This window comes from Glycine soja, chromosome 2 (assembly GCF_004193775.1).
Source record: "Glycine soja cultivar W05 chromosome 2, ASM419377v2, whole genome shotgun sequence".
Classification (NCBI taxonomy): domain Eukaryota; kingdom Viridiplantae; phylum Streptophyta; class Magnoliopsida; order Fabales; family Fabaceae; genus Glycine; species Glycine soja.
In genome coordinates this window covers 47,957,092-47,981,325 of record NC_041003.1, presented here as the reverse complement: position 1 = coordinate 47,981,325, position 24,234 = coordinate 47,957,092, and the positions used below count along the sequence as shown (strand labels likewise).

At 33.6% G+C, this 24,234-nt stretch overlaps 3 protein-coding genes across 4 annotated transcripts; all 3 read left to right on the top strand.

Annotated features, from left to right (window-relative positions):
• The first annotated feature begins 1,018 nt into the window (after positions 1–1,018).
• On the top strand, positions 1,019–3,763 carry LOC114400756 (UBP1-associated protein 2B-like). 2 transcript variants are annotated; one of them, XM_028363391.1, is made up of 3 exons: positions 1,019–2,608; positions 3,331–3,338; positions 3,440–3,763. In XM_028363391.1, the coding sequence occupies exon 1, from the start codon at positions 1,118–1,120 to the stop codon at positions 2,606–2,608; it is 1,491 nt and encodes a 496-aa protein (XP_028219192.1). In that variant the 5' UTR covers positions 1,019–1,117; the 3' UTR covers positions 3,331–3,338; positions 3,440–3,763. The 2 variants fall into 2 exon arrangements, with proteins under 2 accessions (XP_028219192.1, XP_028219183.1); XM_028363382.1 differs by lacking the exon at positions 3,331–3,338.
• Positions 3,764–9,356: 5,593 nt separating this feature from the next.
• Positions 9,357–19,121, top strand: LOC114400748 (la-related protein 1A-like). Its single transcript, XM_028363372.1, has 14 exons — positions 9,357–10,073; positions 10,508–11,039; positions 11,220–11,385; positions 11,820–11,910; positions 12,028–12,099; positions 13,747–14,276; positions 14,635–14,704; positions 15,592–15,696; positions 15,793–16,121; positions 16,350–16,565; positions 16,677–16,740; positions 17,299–17,444; positions 17,683–17,787; positions 18,459–19,121. The coding sequence occupies exons 1-14, from the start codon at positions 9,837–9,839 to the stop codon at positions 18,604–18,606; spliced, it is 2,811 nt and encodes a 936-aa protein (XP_028219173.1). The 5' UTR covers positions 9,357–9,836; the 3' UTR covers positions 18,607–19,121.
• A 1,463-nt stretch (positions 19,122–20,584) lies between these two features.
• Positions 20,585–22,307, top strand: LOC114372074 (lamin-like protein). Its single transcript, XM_028329467.1, has 2 exons — positions 20,585–20,787; positions 21,686–22,307. Exons 1-2 carry the CDS (start codon positions 20,616–20,618, stop codon positions 22,105–22,107), a joined length of 594 nt encoding a protein of 197 aa, XP_028185268.1. The 5' UTR covers positions 20,585–20,615; the 3' UTR covers positions 22,108–22,307.
• Positions 22,308–24,234: the final 1,927 nt, after the last annotated feature.

The window sequence follows — 24,234 nt, the reverse complement described above, 5'->3', positions numbered from 1 at the left end:
TGACCGCCACAAATTCGTTTTCATGAGCAACAGATCGAGCCCACTGCAAAACATCGTCTCGACTATCAAACACCTACAATGCAATCCAAACAATTTTAGTTTTCTACAACACATTCATTTTATTAAATCACTCACAATAATGAATATTATTACTTGAGAAGTATTGAACGCATCGGGACAATCAACATGTGGTTCATTCACACCACATTCTTGTTCATTTAGATCATCCTTATCAACTTATTTAGACATTATAGTGTCATACATCCATTGATCTTCGTCCATCTTAACAATAAATCATAAATTTCAACACAGACACACAACACCTAACCACACTATACATATAATACAAAATACTACATAATAACTCATGATTAGTAATCGTACTATACATATAATACAACCTAATCTTTTAGTGTCAGTCACAATAACTCATGATTAGTAAAATGCAAAAACCATAAATCAACATGTATAAACAATTAAACTATTATTTAAAATGACAATACAATTAAGGTAATAACTAAAAAAAATTTAAACTTAAGTAAATGTTTTCAATCCGTATAAGCCTTACGGATCAAGTTGATCCGTATAAGTATAATATTAACATACGGATGAAATTGATCCGTAACTTCCTTACAGATCAACTTGATCTGTACCATTCATGAACCACTCCCTCCCGCACACCCACCAACAATGTTTACCTCGTTTGCTGCCAACGTCGAACCAACCATCGCAACACTGCACACCGGCCCCTTCACCTTCACTGAAGCTCAGCTATTGCAAGAGAAACTCACACCGAAGACTGAAACGAGTGAAAAAAATTATTCGCAGCGGCAACGACGGTGCACAAACCTTTTTAAAGAAAAAGATAAACCATGAGGCATTTCTGGAATTTTAAAAAATGCTGGGTGCACCTAGCATCGGCCTTACATGTTGCACAAGTAGAGATCCGGCCCGGACCGGCCCGGCCCATTTAAACCGACTGATAAATACCCGGACAGCGGCAGTGGAATGTGAGAGCGCAATCGTATCGTATCGCTCTCTTATATCTTCAGACAAAACAAACCAAAAACCAAACCACCCCCAATTCCCGAAACCCTAACCCTACCTCCTCGCCCCCATGCCCATGGCTAAGAAACGAAAGCTTCGATCCTCCAACCCAGAACCCACCAAACCCGTCGAGCCACAGCAACAGAACCATGAGACTGTTGAACTCGACCAACAGCAACCCATCCCCGAACCAACCCTAGAAGACTCCAACACCATGGCCATCGACGAACCAAAACATGAACAAGAAGAAGAACCGCAAAACGCCGAAAGCGAACAAGAGGTAGAGGAAGAGGAAGAGGAAGAAGATGAACAACAAGAGGAGCAGGAACCAGAAACTCGAGAAGGGCAACCGGGACCAGAAACCCTAGAAGCTGCAAACCAAGCCGAAGCGAACGGTAGCAATGAAGGAAACAACGAAGAAGAGGAAGAGGAGGATCTCACACTAGAAGAAGAGCCCGTGGAGAAGCTTCTGGAACCGTTCACGAAGGAGCAGCTCCACTCTCTCGTCACGCAGGCCGTGGATATGTTCCCCGAATTCGTCGATAGCGTGCGCCGGATTGCTGACGTGGACCCCGCGCACCGGAAAATCTTCGTCCACGGCCTCGGCTGGGATGCCACCGCCGAAACCCTAACCTCCGTGTTCGGGAAATACGGCGAGATCGAGGACTGCAAGGCCGTCACCGACAAGGTCTCCGGTAAATCAAAGGGTTACGCCTTTATCCTCTTCAAGCACAGAGACGATGCTCGAAAGGCGCTGAAACACCCTCAGAAGAAGATCGGAAACCGCACCACCTCGTGCCAGCTGGCCTCCGCTGGCCCCGTTCCGGCTCCACCGCCGAGCGTGACCCCGGTGTCTGAGTACACCCAGAGGAAGATTTTTGTGAGCAATGTGAGTGCTGAGATTGATCCTCAGAAGCTGCTTGAATTCTTCAAGCAGTTTGGAGAGGTTGAGGATGGTCCTCTTGGTTTGGATAAGAACACTGGGAAACCTAAGGGTTTTGCGCTTTTCGTGTATAAGTCTGTGGAGAGTGCTAAGAAGGCTTTGGAAGAGCCCAATAAGAACTATGAGGGGCATACTTTGTATTGTCAGAAGGCTGTTGATGGTCCTAAGGGGAGCAAGGGGTATCATCATCAACAGCATTCTCATTCTCATCATCACCATCACCACCATCAGCCTCATTATCAGAGGAAGGAGAAGAACAAGTATTCCTCCGGTGGTGGTGGACCATCACATGGAAGTGGTCATTTGATGGCGCCCTCGGGCTCTGCTGTGGGGGGTTTCAACCCTGGTGTGCCGGCCCAGGGGTTGAATCCGGTGCTTGGACAGGCGTTGACTGCATTGATTAATCAGGGAGCTGGATTGGGGCTTGGGAATCTTCTTGGAGGGCTTGGTGGTGCCCCCGTTAACCAGGGGGGGCCGCCTGCTCCATATGCGAATCAACCTGCTATGGGGTATGGGAACCAGCCAGCAATGCAACCCGGATACCAGAATCCTCAAATGGGACAGAGCAGTGGTGTGAGACCTCATCCTGGTGCTGGTGCTCCTTACATGGGTCATTAGGTGAGTGGCTCATGAATTTTTATTCTGAATTTTTGTTAATACATATTCTGCCCTATCTTTATGATTTATAAGTAAAATGGTGAAAGTTTTAAAATTTAATGCCCCTCGTTGGTAAAGTAGGAATTACATGATTTGAGGATTTTGGTGTTTACTAAAATGAGTATTAAAATTAGTTAACCAATAAATCTTGCTCGATTCAATCAGGCTTCTTTCACTCATGGATGAGCACAGGTGGCATGCTAATTGTGTTCGGTTTCATTGAACCTGATGAAATTATGTTTTTTGTATTTTGTTTGCCGTTATAATGCTAATATCTAGTTTGATAATCTGTTTCTCACATTTGTTGCCTTTTATAAAGATAGTGATGCTACAGTCTTATCTGTCGATGAACTGTTCAGCCTATGCTGTTTTATACTAGGTCTGCTTACTCACCTTCGATGAACTGTTCTATGTTATTTACTTATTTTGGCATTGAATAATTACTTTTATGTTTCTGATAAAAGAAGGAACATAAAATTCCTAAGACAACTATTTATTCTATTTCCATCAAGTTTCTTGATCTATTCATCGACTTTGTGTGAACATTCTGAGGCTTGCATTTAACACTTCTACTATCTGCTGTCCATATTTGTTTTTTTATCGCATAAACAATTAATTACCTTGACTGGTATTGTAGTTCAAATCTGAACAGTATAATAACTCTTGAAAAATCTATTTTGCAGTACCAGAGGTATGTGGCGGCCTTTTAAGTGTTCATATTTGTATGTGTTTCTTCAACCGGCACTTGGTTTTGTGAAATTAGTTTTTTTACTCTATGTATTCACTGTGCAGATACCCTCATAAGATGCATCAATCATTTAGTTTTGGACTCCGCTGATTCTTCTGAAGTACCAGGCACTATTCAAATGCATCTTTTAATTTGTACTTTTAGTCTATTTGATTATTAAAGAACCAGATTCTGAAACTTGTATTTTTTTTCCTTCTTATCTTAGTAGATTTTCCCCGACATGTTTTTAAAATCTTGTTATACCTCATTCCTCTATGGAGGAATATTGAGGAACGGGTGAATTTTGGGGCAGAGAAAACTTTATTATAATAACTTTTAAGTGTGTTGTGGACCATTTTTTCTTCTTCTGAACTTCCAATTCTGTTTCACTTGGCTTCGCAAAAGATAACTGACTCGAGTATAAGTTGCTTGTTTTATGTGTGTGTCTGGCATTCAGCTTTGGTTTATGAGGACTGCTACCATCTTTTTCGGAAGTATAATGTTCTTATCCAAAAATGGGATTATACTTTGGGGATTTGGTGGCACTTTTGTAATCATTTTTTATGGTTACAGTTAATGACTATTATTTACATATTAATTCCGTGTATCATTTGAATATTATTTATTTCTTCTAGATCCCTTTTGCGAACTTTTTTTCCTTCCATTGATTTTTTTGCTTGGAGATTGAAAGTGAAAGTAAGTATGAAGAGGAACAACATTAAACAAGGTTTATCTTTTGTCAAAATTTGTTTCCATCATCCTTTCACTTGTTTGTCCCCTCTATATTCAAAGATCTTGTTTGAGAAAATCATTTTTCTTTCTCCTTCCTCAATGAAAGATTGAACAGTTGAAATGAATTGTTATCCTTCAGAGTTTCGTCATCTTTTTACTCCATTCTGAAAATAAGTCATCAGTTCTTTGGGTTTACGTTAGCTGGTTTTCCTAGTTTCTACATGTTTTTTTTATTAGTAGAGATGTTATGTTTAACTTTGTTTGGCAACTGATCTAGACATGCCATACAATATTATATTTGCTTGAGAGGTTGGCTTGCCAAACACGTAGGTCTTTGCTACCAAACAAGCTTGAATATGTTCATAACTCTGTCATCTGCATCCACTAATGGAGCTTGGCTCTTTCCATTCACTTCTAAGGCAAGAAATGGCCACACTTGGTGGGAGGGTTGGCTCTCACTAATACAAGTGTACCCTGGTTTGGAGTGAATGTCAGAGAGAAGATCAGATGGGTGTGATGGTGTTATCATCTTTGCAGTTATGCATGGGTATGATCTTTTCTTTTGTTATAGATTGTCTGGGAAAGTTAAGTTGGGAAACTTGCCTACTTTTCACTTTCAGAAGCTTTTAACTCATTTCTGAATATATTCTAATTATAATCTTTGACAAGTTGGGCTTCTGGATTTCACTTGGGATTTCAATTTTTTGCACGTACAATCTTTCTTGGAGAAGGGTCCAATTTGATATTGCTGTCTTAGGTGAAAGTAAATATCTGGCAATGCTGCAAAAGAAGAGAAGTATTTTATAAAACTTAACATACCAAAATAAGTTTCTTTGCCAAAAATGTTTTTGAAAATCTTGTTGAAGACAGTTATATTTTTAAAGGGCTTATGAAGGCAAAATACCAATCTGGGTAAAAGCTGAAATATAAAGAAAGTCTAATGTTTTCTTCATGTTTTTATTTGCGTGAGACTTAAAATGCATAATTTTCTCATAAGGACTAATTTTTTGGATGACTGTTTAACAATCTGGATGTTATAATGAAGATCCTACTGATACTGGTCACACAGCTTGAGAAGGCAGTTGGCACATGCGGGAACTGCAAACCTGACTCTCAAACATCAAGGTATTATATATTGACTTGAGGGTATGGTGATCTAGAAGATTACTGATAATATTCCAAAAGAATACTTAACTTTGTCTTGTTACATTTTGGTTGGAACTTCAATAAATTTGGGGAAATAAATTTGGGCTGGTTGATCTTGGACGAGGTGTTACATTGATTTGGAAATTTTAGGTTTCTTCCTACACTTGACCTCCGAAACTAGTAGTGGAAGGACTTGTCGAGGGTGCTATATAGTACTTGTCATGTTTAATTGTTCAACCACAATCCTTTGAAGAAAAGGGATTTAAGGCCCAAAGATATATTTCTGAACACTTTTTGATCGACAACAATCTGCAGAGATTGAAACGCTTTCTTGTAGCTATTTGGTTCATATAGTTAAACAATTACCCCGTTTTTTTGTTTATGTGCAACGGGGGCTTAAATTCTGTTTTTCTCTATGCAAATTTTGCGTTTCTCACGACAGATTTTGAGTTCCGAGTTTACGTGGACCATAATTAGACAGACTTGCAATGAAGAGATTGATATTGTGGCTGCTATTTGGCGGATAGGTGATAGGTAGTGGTATAAAAATGTTTTAATGGGTGAAGCACGTAACAGTTTCATTTTGTGTTGGTCCAGCGACCACTATGGTTAGCAACTGCAGCTTCAGCCGTTGTATACTTTTGTGGTTGGTTATGGAGGGACGGCTTAGCAGGATAAGTGCTTTATATTTGCATAATGTTACAGGATATTGCTGGTATCATAGCAATGTTCATGATGCCAGTGAACCAACCAGACTATCCCATATAAAGAAGGAATACAGAAAAAAAAAAAACAAACTAATTACCCCTAGAATAAATAGTTCCAAGAGCAGCAACAAGAATAATATAAGACATGCATTGGGCAAGCTGCTTAGAACCATTAGCCACAAACTTGGCCAACCAATCGACACACTTGTCCCCTTTTTTTTATAAGAACTAGCTAGTAAATTATATATGATCAGTAAAAATATAACATTTTTGGTAGGTGCAAATTTGTATTTCAAAAAAACATGATATTACGCAAAATAAGAGTAGTTATAGATGAAGTTCAAATTTAGTATGTTACATTACAAGTAACAAAAACAGACATGATGAACTATTCATGCGTAATAATGTTATATGATAAACTGATCCAATAAAGATGTGAATGAATCAAAATATTTTTTTATAATAGTAAAATGTATAAGTGATGATTGTAAATAGATATAACAATGGAATAAGACAAATAAAGATGTTATTTTTTGTCTCCATCTTCACTCAATTCAGTTAAAATTAAATAATTAAAATACTAAAAGACATTTTAATATTATCTAAATTAATAATTATTTGACACCAAAAAAATATATAAGTCATGATTGTGAATATGCATGACAATAGATAGCGTGAGATGAGTAAGTTGTTTCCCTTTTTCATTTCACTCAATAAAATTAAAACTAAAAAAATAAAATAATTAAGTGAGTAAATGATATTTTAGTCTTGTCTAAATCTATAAATAATTTAACACAAAAAATGTATAAGTGATGATTGTCAATAGATATAATAATGGGGTAAGTGAGTATGAATACATTGTTGCTTGTTCGATTCCCACTCTTGTTCCCGCTTGGATCTTTATTGGGGATACAAAATTTTGTATCCACCCGTCTTCATTTAGAATCAGATAAATTCGTCTGGTCCTCATCCTTATTCACTAAAAATAATTTTATAGAATTATAAAATATTTTTTAAAATTAAATTATAATTAATTTTAAAAAATAATGAGTAATTATATAAATTTATGATGATATAATATTAAACATAAAGAAGAAGAAGGATAAATATTTTTTTTTCGTATAAGTATAATATGAAAGAAGAAAGATAAAAAGAAAAAAAAGTTAAAAAGGAAGAGAGAGAAGTTAGAAAAAAATATAAATTTTGAAGGAAAATTTTCTAATGATAGAGTAACATGTATCGAGGAAAAAAATTCTTTTATTAAGAGTAATATAATAGATAGATATTTCAAAAAAAATATTATCATTTAATTTTGTAATGATAGAGTGACATATGCCAATGAACAAAGATAGACATTGCAAGTCAAAGATAGATGGATATTATATAATGTATTATTTTAATAAAAGAGCAACTATTGTAAATTGCGTGTAAGTAAAAAAGATAAAAGAAAAAATGAAAAAAGAATGTGTGAGAGGGAAATAGAAATAAAAAAAGAAATTTGAAAGGAAGAGTGAGAAATTTTGGAGGGAATTTTTTTTACCACTGGTTGATTGTCCCATCCAAACCTTGTTTTATTAATAGTAAATAGATAGAAGATAATATTAATAGATGTTGGAAAAAATGTCCTAAAGAAAATTGATAAAAAAAGCTATAATTTTAGCCATTAGAGGAGCATAAGGATGAACAACAGACATGTCTTTTACCGATCGTATTTATTATATAAGTAACGGCCAGTGAGTATTGTAATTATATGTTATGGCCTATTAAAACTTGACAATTTGCGCCTCCTATGAGAATTTCATTGGTTCTCATTTTGTTCTTTGCTAATACAAACACTAAGAATTAAAAACATCATTCTTATTATTATCATTGAATCGTTAATAGGAATGATAAAGTGAGACTCGTCTTATCGTGAAAAAAATTAAACTAAAAATCATATAACTTACTATTTAAGGATGAAGTGAGAGGTTATTAGAATTAACATACCAAAAAATAAGAAAAAAATATTAAAATGTTTATTTCATAAAATTAATACAAGTTTACAAATTTAGTTAAAGGACCTAAAAGTATATTAATAACTTAAGCCTAAAATTTGATTTGAAAATAATTTATTGTATTAGCATTAGAAAAATTGAGTTTAAATAATAAACTATCAAGAGTAATAAGTGTGTATTTTAATTTTTAAAGAACACTAAAAACTTTTAAAAATAAATTAATTTTCAATCATTGAGACTATAATTTCATAACTGTCAACCATATTTATGTACCTAGTAACATTTTACACATTTTTTTTATAAAATTCATAGCTCGAATGACACAATCCTATCCTGTTTATGCCTTGTCAGTTTAGCGGGTTGGGTAAGACAAATTGGATGGATTCTACAAACATCCCCCTATCATTTTTAAGTGGGTTGGTCATGTTGGTCTGCTAGGTCTGGTGGTTCAATTTGTCATTACGATCATTTTTATTATTATTGTCATTGTGATCATTACTCATATTGTTGTTGTTATCACATAAATTTTAAAGGGATCGTGAGCTTTGAAATATATTTCAAAACTTAAAAAAATAGAAAAAAAAGTAAAACTATTTTTAAAAACTTGCAACTAAAAAGCACAGTCCTTATTTTTTTAGTTGTGTACTTTAATTGGTGCGGTAAGTAGATGATGTTTTATATATTTTTTAAAATTTATTTAAAATTTAAAGCATTCGTACAATACAAAATAAATTTCCAACTTATTGAAAGCGCGTTTGTTTTACATTAACACTCGTCCCCCCTCCCCCCTCCCCCCATGTACCCAACATAAAGAACCCACAATGTAAAACTGTAAAAATAATAAACGAGTTTGAGAACCTGAAAACTAGAAAGAAAAAAAAAACTTACACCTAACTCATATTAAACACACGTTTCCAACCTTCACCATCGAATTCAACTGTTTATGTTTTTATTTTTTTGAGGGGGGAACTGTTTATGTTTTAATGTACTATATTCAGTCTTATAAGAGGTTGTAGTATATCGTTTACTTTCCTAAACAACGTTTTTGAGTTAGTTTGCTTAAATTTTTTTTAAAATAACTTTACAAAACATTTTTTATATAAGAAAAAATTATTATTTTTATATAAAAACAATTTTAAAAAACACATTAAAAATATAAAATTATTTATTTTCTTAAAATAAACAAACACTTTTTCAACAAATAAGTTTAAATAAATAATTTTTTTAAAAAAGAAAAATTGTTTAAGTACTACATTAATTATAGGGATATTAGTGAAATTGATAGGGACACTTTTCCTTGGCTGGTTCCAAATGGCGCAAAGAAACAACCAATTGGAAATGTTGAGTGATGTGTGTGATTGATAGGGGCACTCCCTATATATTCACAAACTCTAAAAACCTTGTCCCTCACTCACCTTTTCATCAGTTACCCTCTCACTTTGTTGGCGTCTGTTAACAAACATCGCTACTGTCTCCAAACACACTCCCAAACAGCACACAAACAAACCCGATATTATTCCATCACCTCACTCACTGTCCAAACCCTAATCTTTTTTCACTATTCTTTTGCTGTCACGCTGACTGACCCAACTCCTCCTTTCATTAAAACTTCATAAAAAAGGAACCCTTTTTAGCACACCCACATGAAATTATCGCCTGTTCAGCTCAGGGTTCTTGTGCTCAATATCATTGATTCAACTGGCAAGTAAAAAGTTTCAATCTTTTTGTGGTATCTTTAAGTTTTTGGTGAATCTCTGAGTACCCATTTGGTTGATAGTTTAGAGTGTTGTGTTTATTGGCAAGTGGGGTTTAGAGGGGGGAAATCTTGGGAGTTGGGTGGATTTGTGTGAGAGAGAGAGAGAGAGAGAGAAAAAAAAGCAGTTATGTTGACTGCTGATAATGAGATTGGTGAGGATCAGAAGGAGATTGGTGCTCCCAAGTCTCCATGGAAGACACCTACTACTGTTGATGGGAAGGGAGGAGGTGATGTGTCTGTGATGATGGGGACTGAGTCTTGGCCACGTCTCTCTGATGCACAAAGACCACTCAAGAATCTCGAGACTGCTGCTGCTTCTGTGTCAAGTGCTGGTGAGATTGCTTCTAGGCCTTCTTCTATGCAGGTTAGTATGTTCTTTGGGCAGTAGCATTGTGATTGTGATACGAAAATGTTAATGCATAGATTCATGGAAATGTAATATGTTGTTCTTGAGTTTGTATCTATGTTTTTGTTGTCTTGTGTTGTAACAGAATTTATCTGTTTAGGATGGATGTTTGTGTCTTGATTATGATTTTTCATGATTTAAGCCTGGATATTGCAAGCATGACAATTGTGGTCATTGATTGACATTGGATGGTATGTAAATAAGGAGTAGATTTCAATGTGTTTCTACGGTTTAACAAATATCTTACGCACTTATTGTTTTTTTTTTCACCATTGATGCTTTTGTTGTTGTGATAGTAATAGTTGTTGTATGCTTAATGTGACAAGATTCTTGTTTTTTTGGCATTGAATATCTTTTCTTGTTTGTGTGTGCATCGGTTTGTTTTTCAACAGAAGGTGAATGGTGCTGGAAACGTTAACCCAATGCATAAGCTGCCATCATCACGTCATCAAAAGCCGGGTGCTAAGCGCAACTCAAATGGTGCACCTCCCTTTCCAATACCAATTCATTATCATCAGCCAGTTCCTCCATTTTTTCATCCTATGGTACCGCCTCCGCACATTGCTGTTCCTGGTTATGCTTTCCCACCTGGTCCAGGACCTTTTCCGGGTGTAGAAAACCCTTTAGCGAAGCCTGTTTCTCCAGCTCCTGGACAAGCTTTTGCTCCACCTGCTCATGCTGTTGATGGCAAAAATGTTCAGCCTCCGGTGCAAGGAGATCCAAATGCTTATGTTGGCAATTTTTCTAACGGAAGACCAAATATCCAAGAACAAGGTGACCATCTAAATCATGCTTGGCATCATCAAAGACCTTTTCCTTCCAGAGCAAACATTCCTATGCAACAGGGTTTGGGCCCAAGGCCATTTATACGACCTCCATTTTATGGTCCACCTCCAGGGTACATGGTTGGTCCAAGCTTCCCAGGTAAAATTTTAATTCACAGTCCTCTAATTTATGTACATGGTTGTGCTATTACACAGTCACACACATACATCTATGCTTTCCTCTTGTGTCCTTTAATATGTGAGGATTTTTCTGTGATGTTTTTATTTTTTAATTTCTCCATCAGTTAGTTTTTTAATCCAATTTTTATCTTTTGGATAGGACCTGCACCTGTTTGGTGTGTCCCCATGCCACCTCCTGGCTCCATTAGAGGACCCCATCCTAGGCACTTTGTCCCATATCCTGTCAACCCCACACCTCAGCCACTGCCTCCAGAAACTGTACCATTGAGGACTAGTATTGTAAAACAGATAGACTATTATTTTAGGTAAGTAATTTTATTGTTGACCATGGCTTCTATATCATAGTTGATCTTAATCTGTTCTTTTTATCTTTCATCTGCTTATCTATATCTATATTGTGAGAATGATGTTTCCAACTTTCGATTGAATGACAATATACTGTTATTATGTATATTTTTATTGTGAAGTGCACCCATATCTTTTAGATTAGGATAATTGCATAAATTTAACTTTTAGATGGGATTGGTGCTAGAGATGATGAAGTGGAACTGATTTGTAGTGTTTGGGCTTCGGACTGTTAAAGCAACAGGAACAAGCTAATGAACATTAGAAATTTCTTAGGAAGTTCAGTAATAATTTCTGTTGATTCCTTTTGCTGTGAAAATAAACAAAAGTAATTCTTATGATAAAGAAGATAATCCATACAGCAACTGCTGACTTCAGAGCCTTCTTTTGGCAGTGATGAAAATCTGCAGAATGACCATTACCTTATTTCCTTGATGGATGACCAAGGATGGGTTCCCATATCCACTGTTGCTGATTTTAAAAGGGTATGTGTCCAAAGCATTTTCTGCCTCCCAAATGTATTATAATATTGCAGATATATGTTTTCTGCTGGTGAGTTCCATGTTTTTCACTTGCCTTATATGATGTGAATTATCTTGTAGGTCAAGAAGATGAGCACAGACATAGCTTTTATCCTTGATGCACTTCAGAGCTCTAATACTGTTGAAGTGGAGGTTATTTTGCTTTTCTTGGTTTAGTTATTTACTATTTACTGCATGCTTGCTGGTGTAGACAGGGCTAAGGTTCTCATTAACTCTAGAATCTAGTTTGTTGCTCTAAATACTTTCACCCCTAAGCTGAATACTGATGTCTTTTATTCTTCTTGTTTATCTCTGATATTAATCTTGGGCTTGGGGGTTGGTTGTTTCAAATGTTTATGTCATGAATTGTGTATGGATATTTTTTTTGAAAAATATTTTGGGAGTAATGGGATGCAATTTCATGTTTGGGAGAAGTTTAATTCAGCATCTTTTTCTGTTGGTGTTTTGGTTCGTTCCTCGGTCTAGAATTTTCCGGGTCCACATAAACCTTAAATCAGCTCCACTCCTTTTTTCCTCCACTTAATTTGGTCAACTGACCATTTATATCCTATTGATGATTTTTAAAAAATTATATTGTCATGACATATGTTAAAATTCAAATTCTTGGGTTTTGTATTCCATAAAAGCAATAATGATTTCAGAATTCAGATTATTCAGTCTCTATTTTTTCTTTATCTTCCCATAGAAGAGAGGCTGATTCTTTGATTTGAACTTGTGACTCCAGATCACAAGACAACAACCTTACTGTTGTGCCAAGGCTCACCCTCTAATAGACATATTTAACTCTTCCGTTATATTTCAAAAGGAACTCAGTTTTGAAATATTTTTTCTACATTTAGTCATAGTAGTCAATAGCGTGCTAGTGGGATAGTGAAGTGGAGTGATTTTCAATAGTGTCTACAATAGCGGCTTTGCGCATGCTATCACCGTGCATTTATCCCTGGAACATCATTGTTTTTTTGGGTAAAATATTCCACAAAATGTTATCTCTGTTTTGACCTCTATTCCTTCACACATTATAGGACTATTGCTTATCCTGTGTTCTGTGATTTCTTCTTCCTTTAGACTTCCCAATTCACATTCTGCTAAACTTTTTTTTCTCTAATTTTTTACGTTTTTTTTTCTATTTATTTCACCATCATCTTTCACTTTGACCTTATTACTGTGTTCTTATTGCTCCTTGATTGATGGTGATTGCGTGTGTAAATTGTGACCTATTATTTTATCATGAATTTTGGCATTTGTTTTATTTTGAGTTATCTGTAGTATAAATTTAGTTTGGAATTAGTATTTACAGTAGTGGCTGTCCCGCTTCTTGCTATACTGCTATAATTTTCAGGGTTAGATGCTATGCACAGCTATCTGAAATTGATAACTATGCATTAAGTTTCCTTATTAAGTATAGAATAATTCTCTTAAGTTCAGCACATTTGTAACATCTGTAGTATAGATGTGTTGAGCTTATGAGAATTACACCGTGCTAGTTTGTTACTTTGTTACTCAAGAGGGCATCTTTGTTTTGGCTGAGTATAGATGAATTATAGAGTTGAAGAAGGTTGTGATTGTTAGCTTATATATATTAATAGTTAGAACTTCCTGCTTTCATATGTAGATTCTATATTTATATATATAACAACACTTTTAGTTCTATAGGAGCCAGCTTTAAGTTGCCACTTTATTAAGTACATGAAAGTTTGAAGCTACCTTACCAGCTACTTGATTTTTTTTCCACTTCATTTTCTTCGTTGCCCTCACTTGTAACTTGCTATATTTTTATAGGGTGACAAAATACGGAAACACAATAGTTGGTCGAAATGGATTCGAATTTCCTCAGGAAATTCAGAATCATCAACAGATCAGATTCAACAGGGCGAACTTGTAGATGGTGCTGTCAATTCTCTTGAGAATAGTGATGCTGTTGGAGATAAGACAAAGGAGACTTCCGAAGAAAATGATAAAGATGCTGTTCATGACTCAATTTTGGCAGAGCATAATCAGCCAAACAAGGATATGTTACAAATTTCATATATGGACCAAGAAAAAAATACTGAGAGCCATCATTCTAATGATAAATCACATGAAGGTGTCAAATTCTGTGATTTTGACACAGCTAATAATAATTTATGTAGCCAACAAGAAACTGAGCCCAAAATATTTGACAATAATGAAGCTGGAAACATGGATGTATTGAATGAAATGGATGTCCGAGACCTTTCCAATGATTTTGCCAATACTTTTATGCTCGATGAAGAGATAGAGCTTGAGCAAAAGATGCTAATAAGGAAGACTGAACTTTCTTCTAGTGGAAGGTACTTCGTTGTTTGGTCTTATCTTATTGATATCTAGTGGAATATGCAGCAAGTGTTTTATTTTTTAATTCTGACTCTTAACTTGGTTGTGTTCCTTTATATATTTTCCACAATTTTCTTTGAAGTTAATAGAAGACAACACTTGATTTCTTCGTAATATGAAATTCAAAGATTCCTCTCTTTTCATCCTTGTTAAAACAATGTGTTAGTATTCTGTTTGAGATGTTAGAATACCTCTCTTTATTTTAGGCATCCCATATGAAATGGTATTAGGTGATTTTCGTGCTATTTCATTAAGCATATCATATGTTCACTTTTTTGTTCAAATATTCATCTGATGGAAGTTGTTTCCTAAAAGGAATGATGATGAAGATGATGAGATGGCTGTCATTGAGCAGGATGTTCAGAGACTAGTAATTGTCACCCAGGTATTGCTGTTGATAATTTAATTAAAATTAAGTTCATATGCTTATTCTTTCCTCTAAAGTGGTTATCATTCAAATTAGGTTTCAATTTTACATTGTCAGATTGCCCAAACAGCAGCGCTGATGAAAATTAAAATAATGAGGGTCTTTTGATTTGATGGCTGTTCAGAGGCGAGACCTACATATAACTATAATGCTCTGCATAGTGTATACTAAATTATAAGTTATAAGTATTAGGCTATGTAGTGTTTTTTTTGGTTTGAACAAAACTAATTTAACCATAATATGTTAGAATGGTAATTACAATGAATTGATTATTTAATAATTTTCTATTTTAATGCATGATTGTCAAATTGAGGTTCAAATCATGAATCATATTTGATCGTAAGATTCAGAGACAATGAATAATAATATATCATATAGATGATATTTGGTATTCAATGTAATAATTTAAACTAAAAATAGATAAAAACAACTTAACCAATGGAAATGAAGTCTTTTAGAAGAACGGAAATGAAGCAATGAAATAGCCAAATAGAGTGCACTCATTGAATGAATGACAAAAGAAGTAGTGGAATAATCAATTAGGATAAGTTAAAAAGTGCTCGTCCAATTCCTTTTCATTTAATAATTTAAGCTTATATGACTTTTCAATTTCTTTCATGTGAATTGGTAAAAGAAAGGTAAAGAAAAAAGAATGAATTATTGAATTGTGTGATTTGAATCAATTTTACGAAATTGTCCACATTCATTCATGTATCGTTAGATACAAAGTCATTTGAGATTCATCTTATGATACAAAATTACAAATCTATAGGTAGCCGTATTGTATGGAATTGTAGGATTGAAATTGTGAATCGTAAGATTCTAATAACCGTTTTAATGTACAGAATGGTGATCCTAAACAAGGATCTAGAGGTGGTGTTAAAGAATCAATATCCATCTCCAATGAGCTTGCTTCTGCAATAAATGATGGGCTTTACTTCTACGAGCAGGTTGAGTCACCATTCTTATATTACCTGTTGTCTTTTATTTTTCAGATCATCATCTTCTTTATTACATTTTTTGTTGCCTCACCTTATTATCAACAGGAACTGAAACATAGGCGGTCTAATCGTAGAAAGAATAACTCTGATAGCAGAGATCGAAACATAAAATCTCCAAGCCATAATTCAGGTGCATCAAATATAAAGGTGTTTGAGAGTATTGGTGGAAACAGTGTCGAAGAGTCTGGAAGCAATAATTCTCGAAGGAAACATAAAGTTTTTCACAAGCAACCATCGTCCCTTAAGCAGCGGTTTTTCTCAAGTAATTTTAAAAATCACGGAACTGGTCGAAACTCTAACGGAATCATATCTGAAAGCCCGCCTAGTAATTCGGTTGGGTTTTTCTTTGCTTCTACGCCTCCTGAAAATCATGGGTCAGTTCAAAATTACTGTTCCCAGTGCTAATGACTGCGATATTGGTTTGCTTAGCCAGCCTATTTTTCCTTTATTCACTTTTATCCTTTACCGGAAGAATATCAAGAAAATATTCTATTAAAAAAAGAATATAAATTAATCATTGTTTCAGAGAGCATGATATGACATGTTGATTGTTTTGTTTGACAACTGAAAAATTATGTCCATTAATGATCTTAATTTTGCAGTTTCAAGCCTTCCAAATTGAGCAGTTCACCACATGGGGGCCTTTCTGGTAGTTCACCACATGGGGTTTTTTCTGGTAGTCCACATGGGGTTTTTTCTGGTAGTCCACATGGGGGGTTTTCTGGTAGTCCACCTGTGGGTTCAATGCCAAAGTCTTTTCCACCGTTTCAGCATCCAAGTCACCAACTTTTAGAAGAAAATGGTTTCAAACAACAGAAGTAAGTGATAATCCTTACTGTTTGTATACTTGAGCAGTACTAGGAATGGATATAGCTTTATAGGATATATTGCATTTTAAAAATTCCTTATGTGACTATTCTTCCTTTCAGGTACTTGAAGTATCACAAACGGTGCTTGAATGATAGAAAGAAACTTGGAATTGGTTGCAGTGAGGTGAACTCCATTTCTTAAGTTTCTATGAAAAATATTTGTAAAGATTGAATGCCGAACCAAATAAAACTTGTTGTTTCCACATTTGTATCACACAGATTGAGCTCATTCTCAATACTAATGCTTTCTGTTCCTGTTACTTTTATAGTGCACTGTGCACCTAATGTTTAATATATTGCCTGCCTTTTTATTACTTAATTAGTTAATTGTGTGAGTTATCTTTCAAAATACTGTGTATGGATATGCTACAATAGCTGGAGTGAAAGTTGTGGAATAGTTACAAGGTTTGCATTTTCAATATTGGTTTGTGGTGCTCAACTTTCTCTTTTTAACTTAACGGTGTCATTAGCCAAAGCTGTCATATCAAAATGAGCCTGGATGCAGAACTGTGATCTTCATTAGCTTAATTTGGGCATTATGCATACATATTTTTTTAATACATTTTGGTTTTCATATTATTTGCAAATTTAGTATTTATATTTTCTCAAATTATATTCTTTTTCAATCAAACACTTGCTTATTCTGGTAGGTTTTTCTTTCTCCTATTGTGTGTCTTTGCAGGAAATGAATACATTATACAGATTCTGGTCCTATTTTCTTCGAGACATGTTTGTGCCTTCTATGTATAATGAATTTAAGAAATTAGCTAAGGAAGATGCTGCGGCTAATTATAATTATGGTATAGAGTGCCTTTTCAGATTCTACAGGTATCAATTTCTAATTTTACTTATTTGTCTGAGAAGATAGAACTATTTTAGATTTTCATCTTCTGGTCCATTTTGTTGAGTAAATTAATAGGCTAATTTCAAGTCTTCTGAATTTTCATCTGTCATTTCTTTGGAGTAGCTAATTAAATTGCTTAATGCTGCCTATTTTTATTTTTTATTTTTCTTTAGAAGACATCCATGCATGGTTCTTCTGATTTTTGAATAATTTCTTGTTCAGTTATGGTTTGGAGAAGGAATTTAGAGATGATTTATACAAGGATTTTGAACAAACAACTCTGGATTTCTACCATAAGGGCAATCTGTATGGCCTGGAAAAATATTGGTAAAAAACCAAATTCTCTTGCTTATTATTATTTTACTGCACATTTTCTGTTTTGTAGTTTCATTCATTCCTTTTCCCAATTTCATGTGAGATATTTCATAGTGAAAGAAGTAAACATATTGGTTGGTTAGTGGATAACCTAAGTTGTGTTCTAGATTAAAAAAAATTGTCCACTGGTCTATGAAATTTAATTCTACAGCCACCTTCGTTATATTTGATAATTTCCTGTCTTGTCTGACTTGTTTGGGTACACAATCTTTATAACATTGTTTCTGGCTGCATTATTGGACTGAAATGAAGCATTTTGTTTATTCTTGAGGGTAGATTTGTGGAACAGTGTGAACAGTTAAATGTTATGAATGTACATGTTATAACTCTAGATTAACTTTGCATAGCTAATCCAAAATAGATCACCATATTGGAAATATGTTAGTTTCCCTGTACCTATGCAAGCATGTTATTTTAGTAGTGTTGCATTTCTATATTTTTGGGGGAATGGTGGTTGCCATATTCTAAGGCAAGGGACTGTCTTCCTCACATCTGTTAGATTATGTTAGATATAGAGAAGTGTAGTTTTCTGCTATTGTTTTGACACTTCTCTTCACAATTTCATCACTCACTAGAATTTATTCTGCTTTGTTCTTACATATTTATATTTATGGCATTGACAGGGCATTTCACCACTATCGCAAGGTCCGGGGCCAAAAAGAACCATTGAATAAACACCCTGAACTGGACAGGTTGCTTCGAGAAGAGTATCGTAGTTTAGAGGATTTCCGTGCCAAAGAGAAGAATGTGGTAAAAGAGTACTTCAATTAAGTTGAGTGATATGGCCAAATGGTAAATACATATGGCAGAGTTTTGATGGCATCCCCAATTTTGATGAGAACTCTAACAACATAACAATACGAGTTGTGGAGTAGCGGCCTACTTTTTGGTTTGAATGGAAAGAAGAAAGATTGTTTGTTTGTTCTCTATATTTGGTTGAATTGATTATGCCTCATCAAGAGGATTGCTGATTGCCAAGTCTTTTCAGGTTTCTTTGATGGATCATTCTATATGGTATACACCACTGCATCCTTTCTTTGGTGGATCTTGCAGATTTTGGGAGACACATTTTCCTGGTTCCAAATGTTGTACATAAGATGATAGACTAGAAGTTGTGACATTACATCATAAGAAAAAGAGGTTATTGTTTTTATTTTTGGTGGGGGTGAAAAGGGGGGTTGCACTTAAATCTTTTGCCAAATTTGAACAGTAAGAGTGAGAGTCTTCTTACTTTGTAACTTGGCGTGCTCATTTAATTTATATCTAACAATTCTTGTCTCACCAAATTGGTATGGTTTAAAAAGCAAAATGTTTTTGGTTCACAACTAAATGGGACAAGTTGTCTCCTTTGATTTTGGGAGAGTATTTTTGGAATGATTGTCTGTGAAGAAGATAAAAGGTAACATCAAATAATTATATAAGGGGTCACATGATGAGTTTAAATTATTTGAGGTTTAAGTAAAGGATTCGAGTTTAAAAGCCATTAACATTTATTGGGTCTGATTGGATCATATATCCTGTCAACTATGCCACGAAGTGGCAATTACATTAAGCCTGAAAAAATAAAACATTTTCTGTTTTTACTTTTTAACTACAGATCTGTCACTTTGTTTTTATACTGTTTTCAAAGATTTGTACAACAAACAAGGTGACAGTTTTTTAATTTAAAAGTTTAAAAAATAAAAATAAAAAATTGTAAACGCCTCCTTAGCTTTGGGCTAGTGGCTTCTCATGGACGAGGAAATATCAAGTTGAGGAGTTCCATCATTCAATTACCTTGTTTCCTTGTTAGCTATACCGCAAATGTATGATTATATAATTTTTTGATATTTTGAACTATTTATATTTTTCTTTAAATTTAATTTATATTTCAGAATTTTCTTAACATTTTAATTTGTGGTCTAATTTTTCAATTCTCAATTATAACAATATATTCATTAAATACATTTTAATGTAATTTGATGTTATTGAATTCTGTTTAAATAAATGACTTTTTATCCTATAAAATATTGAAAAATAATATATTCTATTTTTAATATTTTATCTTTAGTAACTAATACTTACTTTATATAGAATAAAACATCTGCAAATCATATTTGAAATTTATTTGATTAAATTAATTTTACATTATATTTTTATTTTTACAAATAAATTCTTTCATTAAGCAAGACAATTGGATGCAAATCAATTTAATTTTTCATTTTTCTACCACAACTTTTAGCTTAACTTTTTTAAAACTAAGAAATCAAAATTACTAAATAACCAAGTTTATTCTTAAAGTTCTTATTTTGAGCTTTAACTTCAAAGTAACTTTTAAGAGAGAAAACAAAAAAAACATAACCTTATTATAACATATAATATAATATAATCTTATTACATGTTATTATACTTGTATTGTAATTGTTTGAAAAAATAAGGTGCTTATATATTATATTTAATACCGTAAATTCATATCCTTAAAACATAGACTGATATAACTACTCTGCTTAATTTGATTGATTGACTAATATATAAGGTCAAAAGCATCTCTTGGATTCAAATTTGAATCAGGTCTTTCCAAACATACAGTGCCAATTAATTAAAAAATAAAAATGATTTGATTTCATTCTAAAAATGTGACAGTGTTTCGGATCCGGTCAATCTTTCCATATACGTTAATTCGGACCTTTCTCTCTCTCTCTCTATGTATATATATATTTATTGATCCTTTGAAAAACGCAAGTGTATACATATAAATCTCATATTTTCTCAAGAAATAGAAAGGGTTTTTGATTAAAAAAATGGAGATTTTAAGTTTTAAAAAAATAGTGATGATGATGATAACTATGATGTTGGTAAACATGGCGAAATCAGAGCTTCACTACGTTGGAGGCAACAAGACAACTTGGGCAGCCAATGTTAACTTCACAGAATGGTCAAGTAGTGAGCACTTCCATTTGATGGATTGGATTTGTAAGATTTCTCCTCTCTCCATTTTTTAAATGTTTTGTTTTCTTTAGGCTATTAGTGAATGGGTGGAATGGTTAATAATGGAGTGGGGTGACAAGAATTTAACCTATTATTTTATGCGCACATGAACATAAATCAACATACAACACTCAAATTTTCGAATTCCAATACCCTCCATTGAAAGAGATTTTTCTTTATTTAACCCTTATCAGTCCAACCTATTTCATACCATTCTTTTTCAAAAAAAATAAAATTGCCCAATCATTTTCTGATTACTTGATTTGAATTTTTTTTTAATTCTTAATCTCAATTCTCCCTAGTGTGTGCACAGAAAAATATATATATAAAGAGGGTAAATGATTTAATTGTTTAAAAAATTAGACTTGAATATTTACTCTTAATCTTTTTTCTAAAATGAAAAATTCGCTAATTCAACTTTCTGAGTAGTATGCCTACATTTTTCCAACGCATATTACCAATAAAATGCACATTTTATGAGAATTTTTTCAGTTGTTAAATTATAAGAAAACATTTTTCTCCGTTTTTTTAAGGCTACTATGCAATTCCCTACTGATGGCATGATCAATAATTTATGACTTGGCATGATTTCATTGTTTAGACTCAAATTGATATGCCAAATGTAATTATCTTGATTAAAAACTTGAATATGTATAGACTAAAAACATTTAATTTTTTTGTTTAAAAAACCATTTGATTTAACAATTCAAGACATATATGTTTTCAGTTTCCTCATCACATTTTTTAAGTCAATAACAAATCACAATCCACAAATAAATTACAATAGCCAAGTTTTATGTATGTCTGCACTCAAATTACTATAGATTAATTTACATTTTCTCTTTTGACTGACTATGATTTATGATGTTGTTATGCTTGCAAGACTTTGGATATGAAAGGCACGAGTACAGTGTACTAGAGGTGAACAAGACTAGTTATGAGAACTGCATAGAGAAAGGATTTATTCAAAACGTATCAAGGGGTGCAGGAAGAGATGTGTTTCAACTAACAGAGTTCAAGACTTACTACTTCTTAAGTGGAGGAGGCCATTGTTGGGATGGGGTGAAGGTTGCTATAACTGTTACTGAGGGTGTTGCTTCACCAACTCCTGCACCTTCACCAAAAACTGGTGCTCCAACACCTTCACCACAAAGTGATGTTCCAGCAACTTCACCAAAAAGTGGTGCTCCAGCACCTTCACCAAAAACTAGTTCTGCTTCAGATGACAATCGGGTCAACCAGATGCTTTTGGTGTTCATCTTTGTCTTGATTTGTGGTATCTCTTCAAATAACATCAGTTACTAGAATGGTATAGACCACAAGTATATCTACCATAGTTTCTGCTGTAGTTGTTGTCTTTATTTTGCTTTAAGTAATGGTAAGCTGAACTATGAAATCCAAGGTGTCTTTTAACTTTATTAATAAGTGGTTTGCACTTGCTACTATTCTTGATAGTTTTGTTGTCAAACATTGTGACTTAATAATACTTAAGAGAAAAAGGGGAGGAGGGGCTTAGTTTATCATGAATTAACTTTAATGTTTATTTCTTTTTTTTTTAACAAATCAACAATTGTAGATCATGTTCTATTACTTAAAAAGTTACCACAACAGCAATTTTTCCATTAGTTTTTTTCTTTTTCTTTTGTGTAAATAGCTGCTGCAAATGTGGATTAAAATGAAGAACAAGAGGATCGATAAGTGACCATTTCTTTGGTTTCATGCGAGGCAATTGCCAATACAATATATAGAAACCATACTGGCACGGAACTAAGTAAAAATATAATTTGTTACTGTTAGTAAATATTTGTTTTATAATTTAAAATTTATAAAAATATATTAATTATATGAATTTTGTTTTTATAAAATAAAATGTTTGTTAGAATCTGTTCCATAAAACTAAAACCATATAGTTTAAATTCCTATCTTTTAGGATTTTACTTTTTTCCTTAGGTCAATTTTTTTTACGTGTTATTTTGCAAACCAGGGATAGTTAGTAACGTTACACGTTTTTATTTTTTTTACATTATGCCTTAGCAAGTTAGTTGTAAATTTATTTTGTTGTTTCTTTAATGTTGGCTTCCAAAGTTCACAAGCACATAATAGTTTTACTTTTTTCTTTTATTGCATAAGGTCTATGCCTATATATCTCTCATTCATTAGCCAAAACAAGTAAAAAATCAGTTTTGCTAGACACCACAAACAACAATATTTTATGTCAACATTTTCTCTCTAATAATAACGTTTACGCGTTTCCTGACAATTTTATTTTTTCTTTTGTGTTTGTTGTATGTTTAATTTTGCATTGTTAATCTATGTGTCTAACTATGAAGTTGCATGATTATTGTTGTTCTTTTATTTAGTTTGAGATTTTGCATCTTTCATCTTTTTTATTTTCTACCAGTTACTAGTTAATACAATAAACATTTCCTTCAAAACCCTTAGTATTAGAGTGTACAAATGCCAGAAAATTTACCAGTAAGAGCATCTCTTTGTGTCATTCAATTTGGAGCTCTGTGCAAAGAAGTGAGGCTTTTGTGAAATTTGATTAAAAAAAGAACACATCAAACAATCAAGTCTGAGTGTTCATCAACAACATCAGACTACCAAAGAGAACAAAATCTTTTCTTGAGTCTGCCGTTTGTCTTTTTGTTCAGGGTAAGGGATCACAATTTAGAACCCCTGATGACTATAAGTCTCTATTAAAACACAAAGTAACAACTACATTACTTATATGTCTAACATTGCCTTAGAAAATGTAGTCAAGCACAGTCTGTAGAGTTATATGTGTAGTTGGTGGTTGAGTTTGATGTCAGTGGAAGGGTGGTTCTATTTCCTATTTTGTAGGGATATGTGTAACAAACCACATGTATCTTTGTACATATGCGGTACTGCTGGTACCAGTTTAATGAATTTTTATCCTTTGCCTATAAAAAAAAATGTCTTAAACTTTGCAATGAGAAACATTCATTTTAAAAATAAAATCACTCCTTGTTTAAAAAAGAATGCACAATAATAACATCAGGACTAAACTTACAGATATCAGTTGCTCGCACTTCACCAATAATCTGATCTCCAATGAAATTCAAGTTTTGAGATACATACATACACAGCTCCAGGCTGCAATTATGCATGATATTAGAAAAGTGAAGGGGCCAGGGAAGAAAATGAATTTAAGAAAGTTATCACAAAGAATCTCATTGAAACCCTCTTTCAATTGTAACTTCTTCTTGATCATCCTAATGGACGGAGGAATATTCCTACACTGTTCACTTTCCTCTCATCTCTCTCTTCCGGCTTCATTGTCCCAAACTCCTCAGAGGAACAACCTCTGCCTGTGGAGTCATTTTTCAGTTCTTTGTTTGGGGTATTATTATTACCATTAATCAAACCTCTTGCCACATATTTAAGATGCAAAATTAAGAAATTGACAAA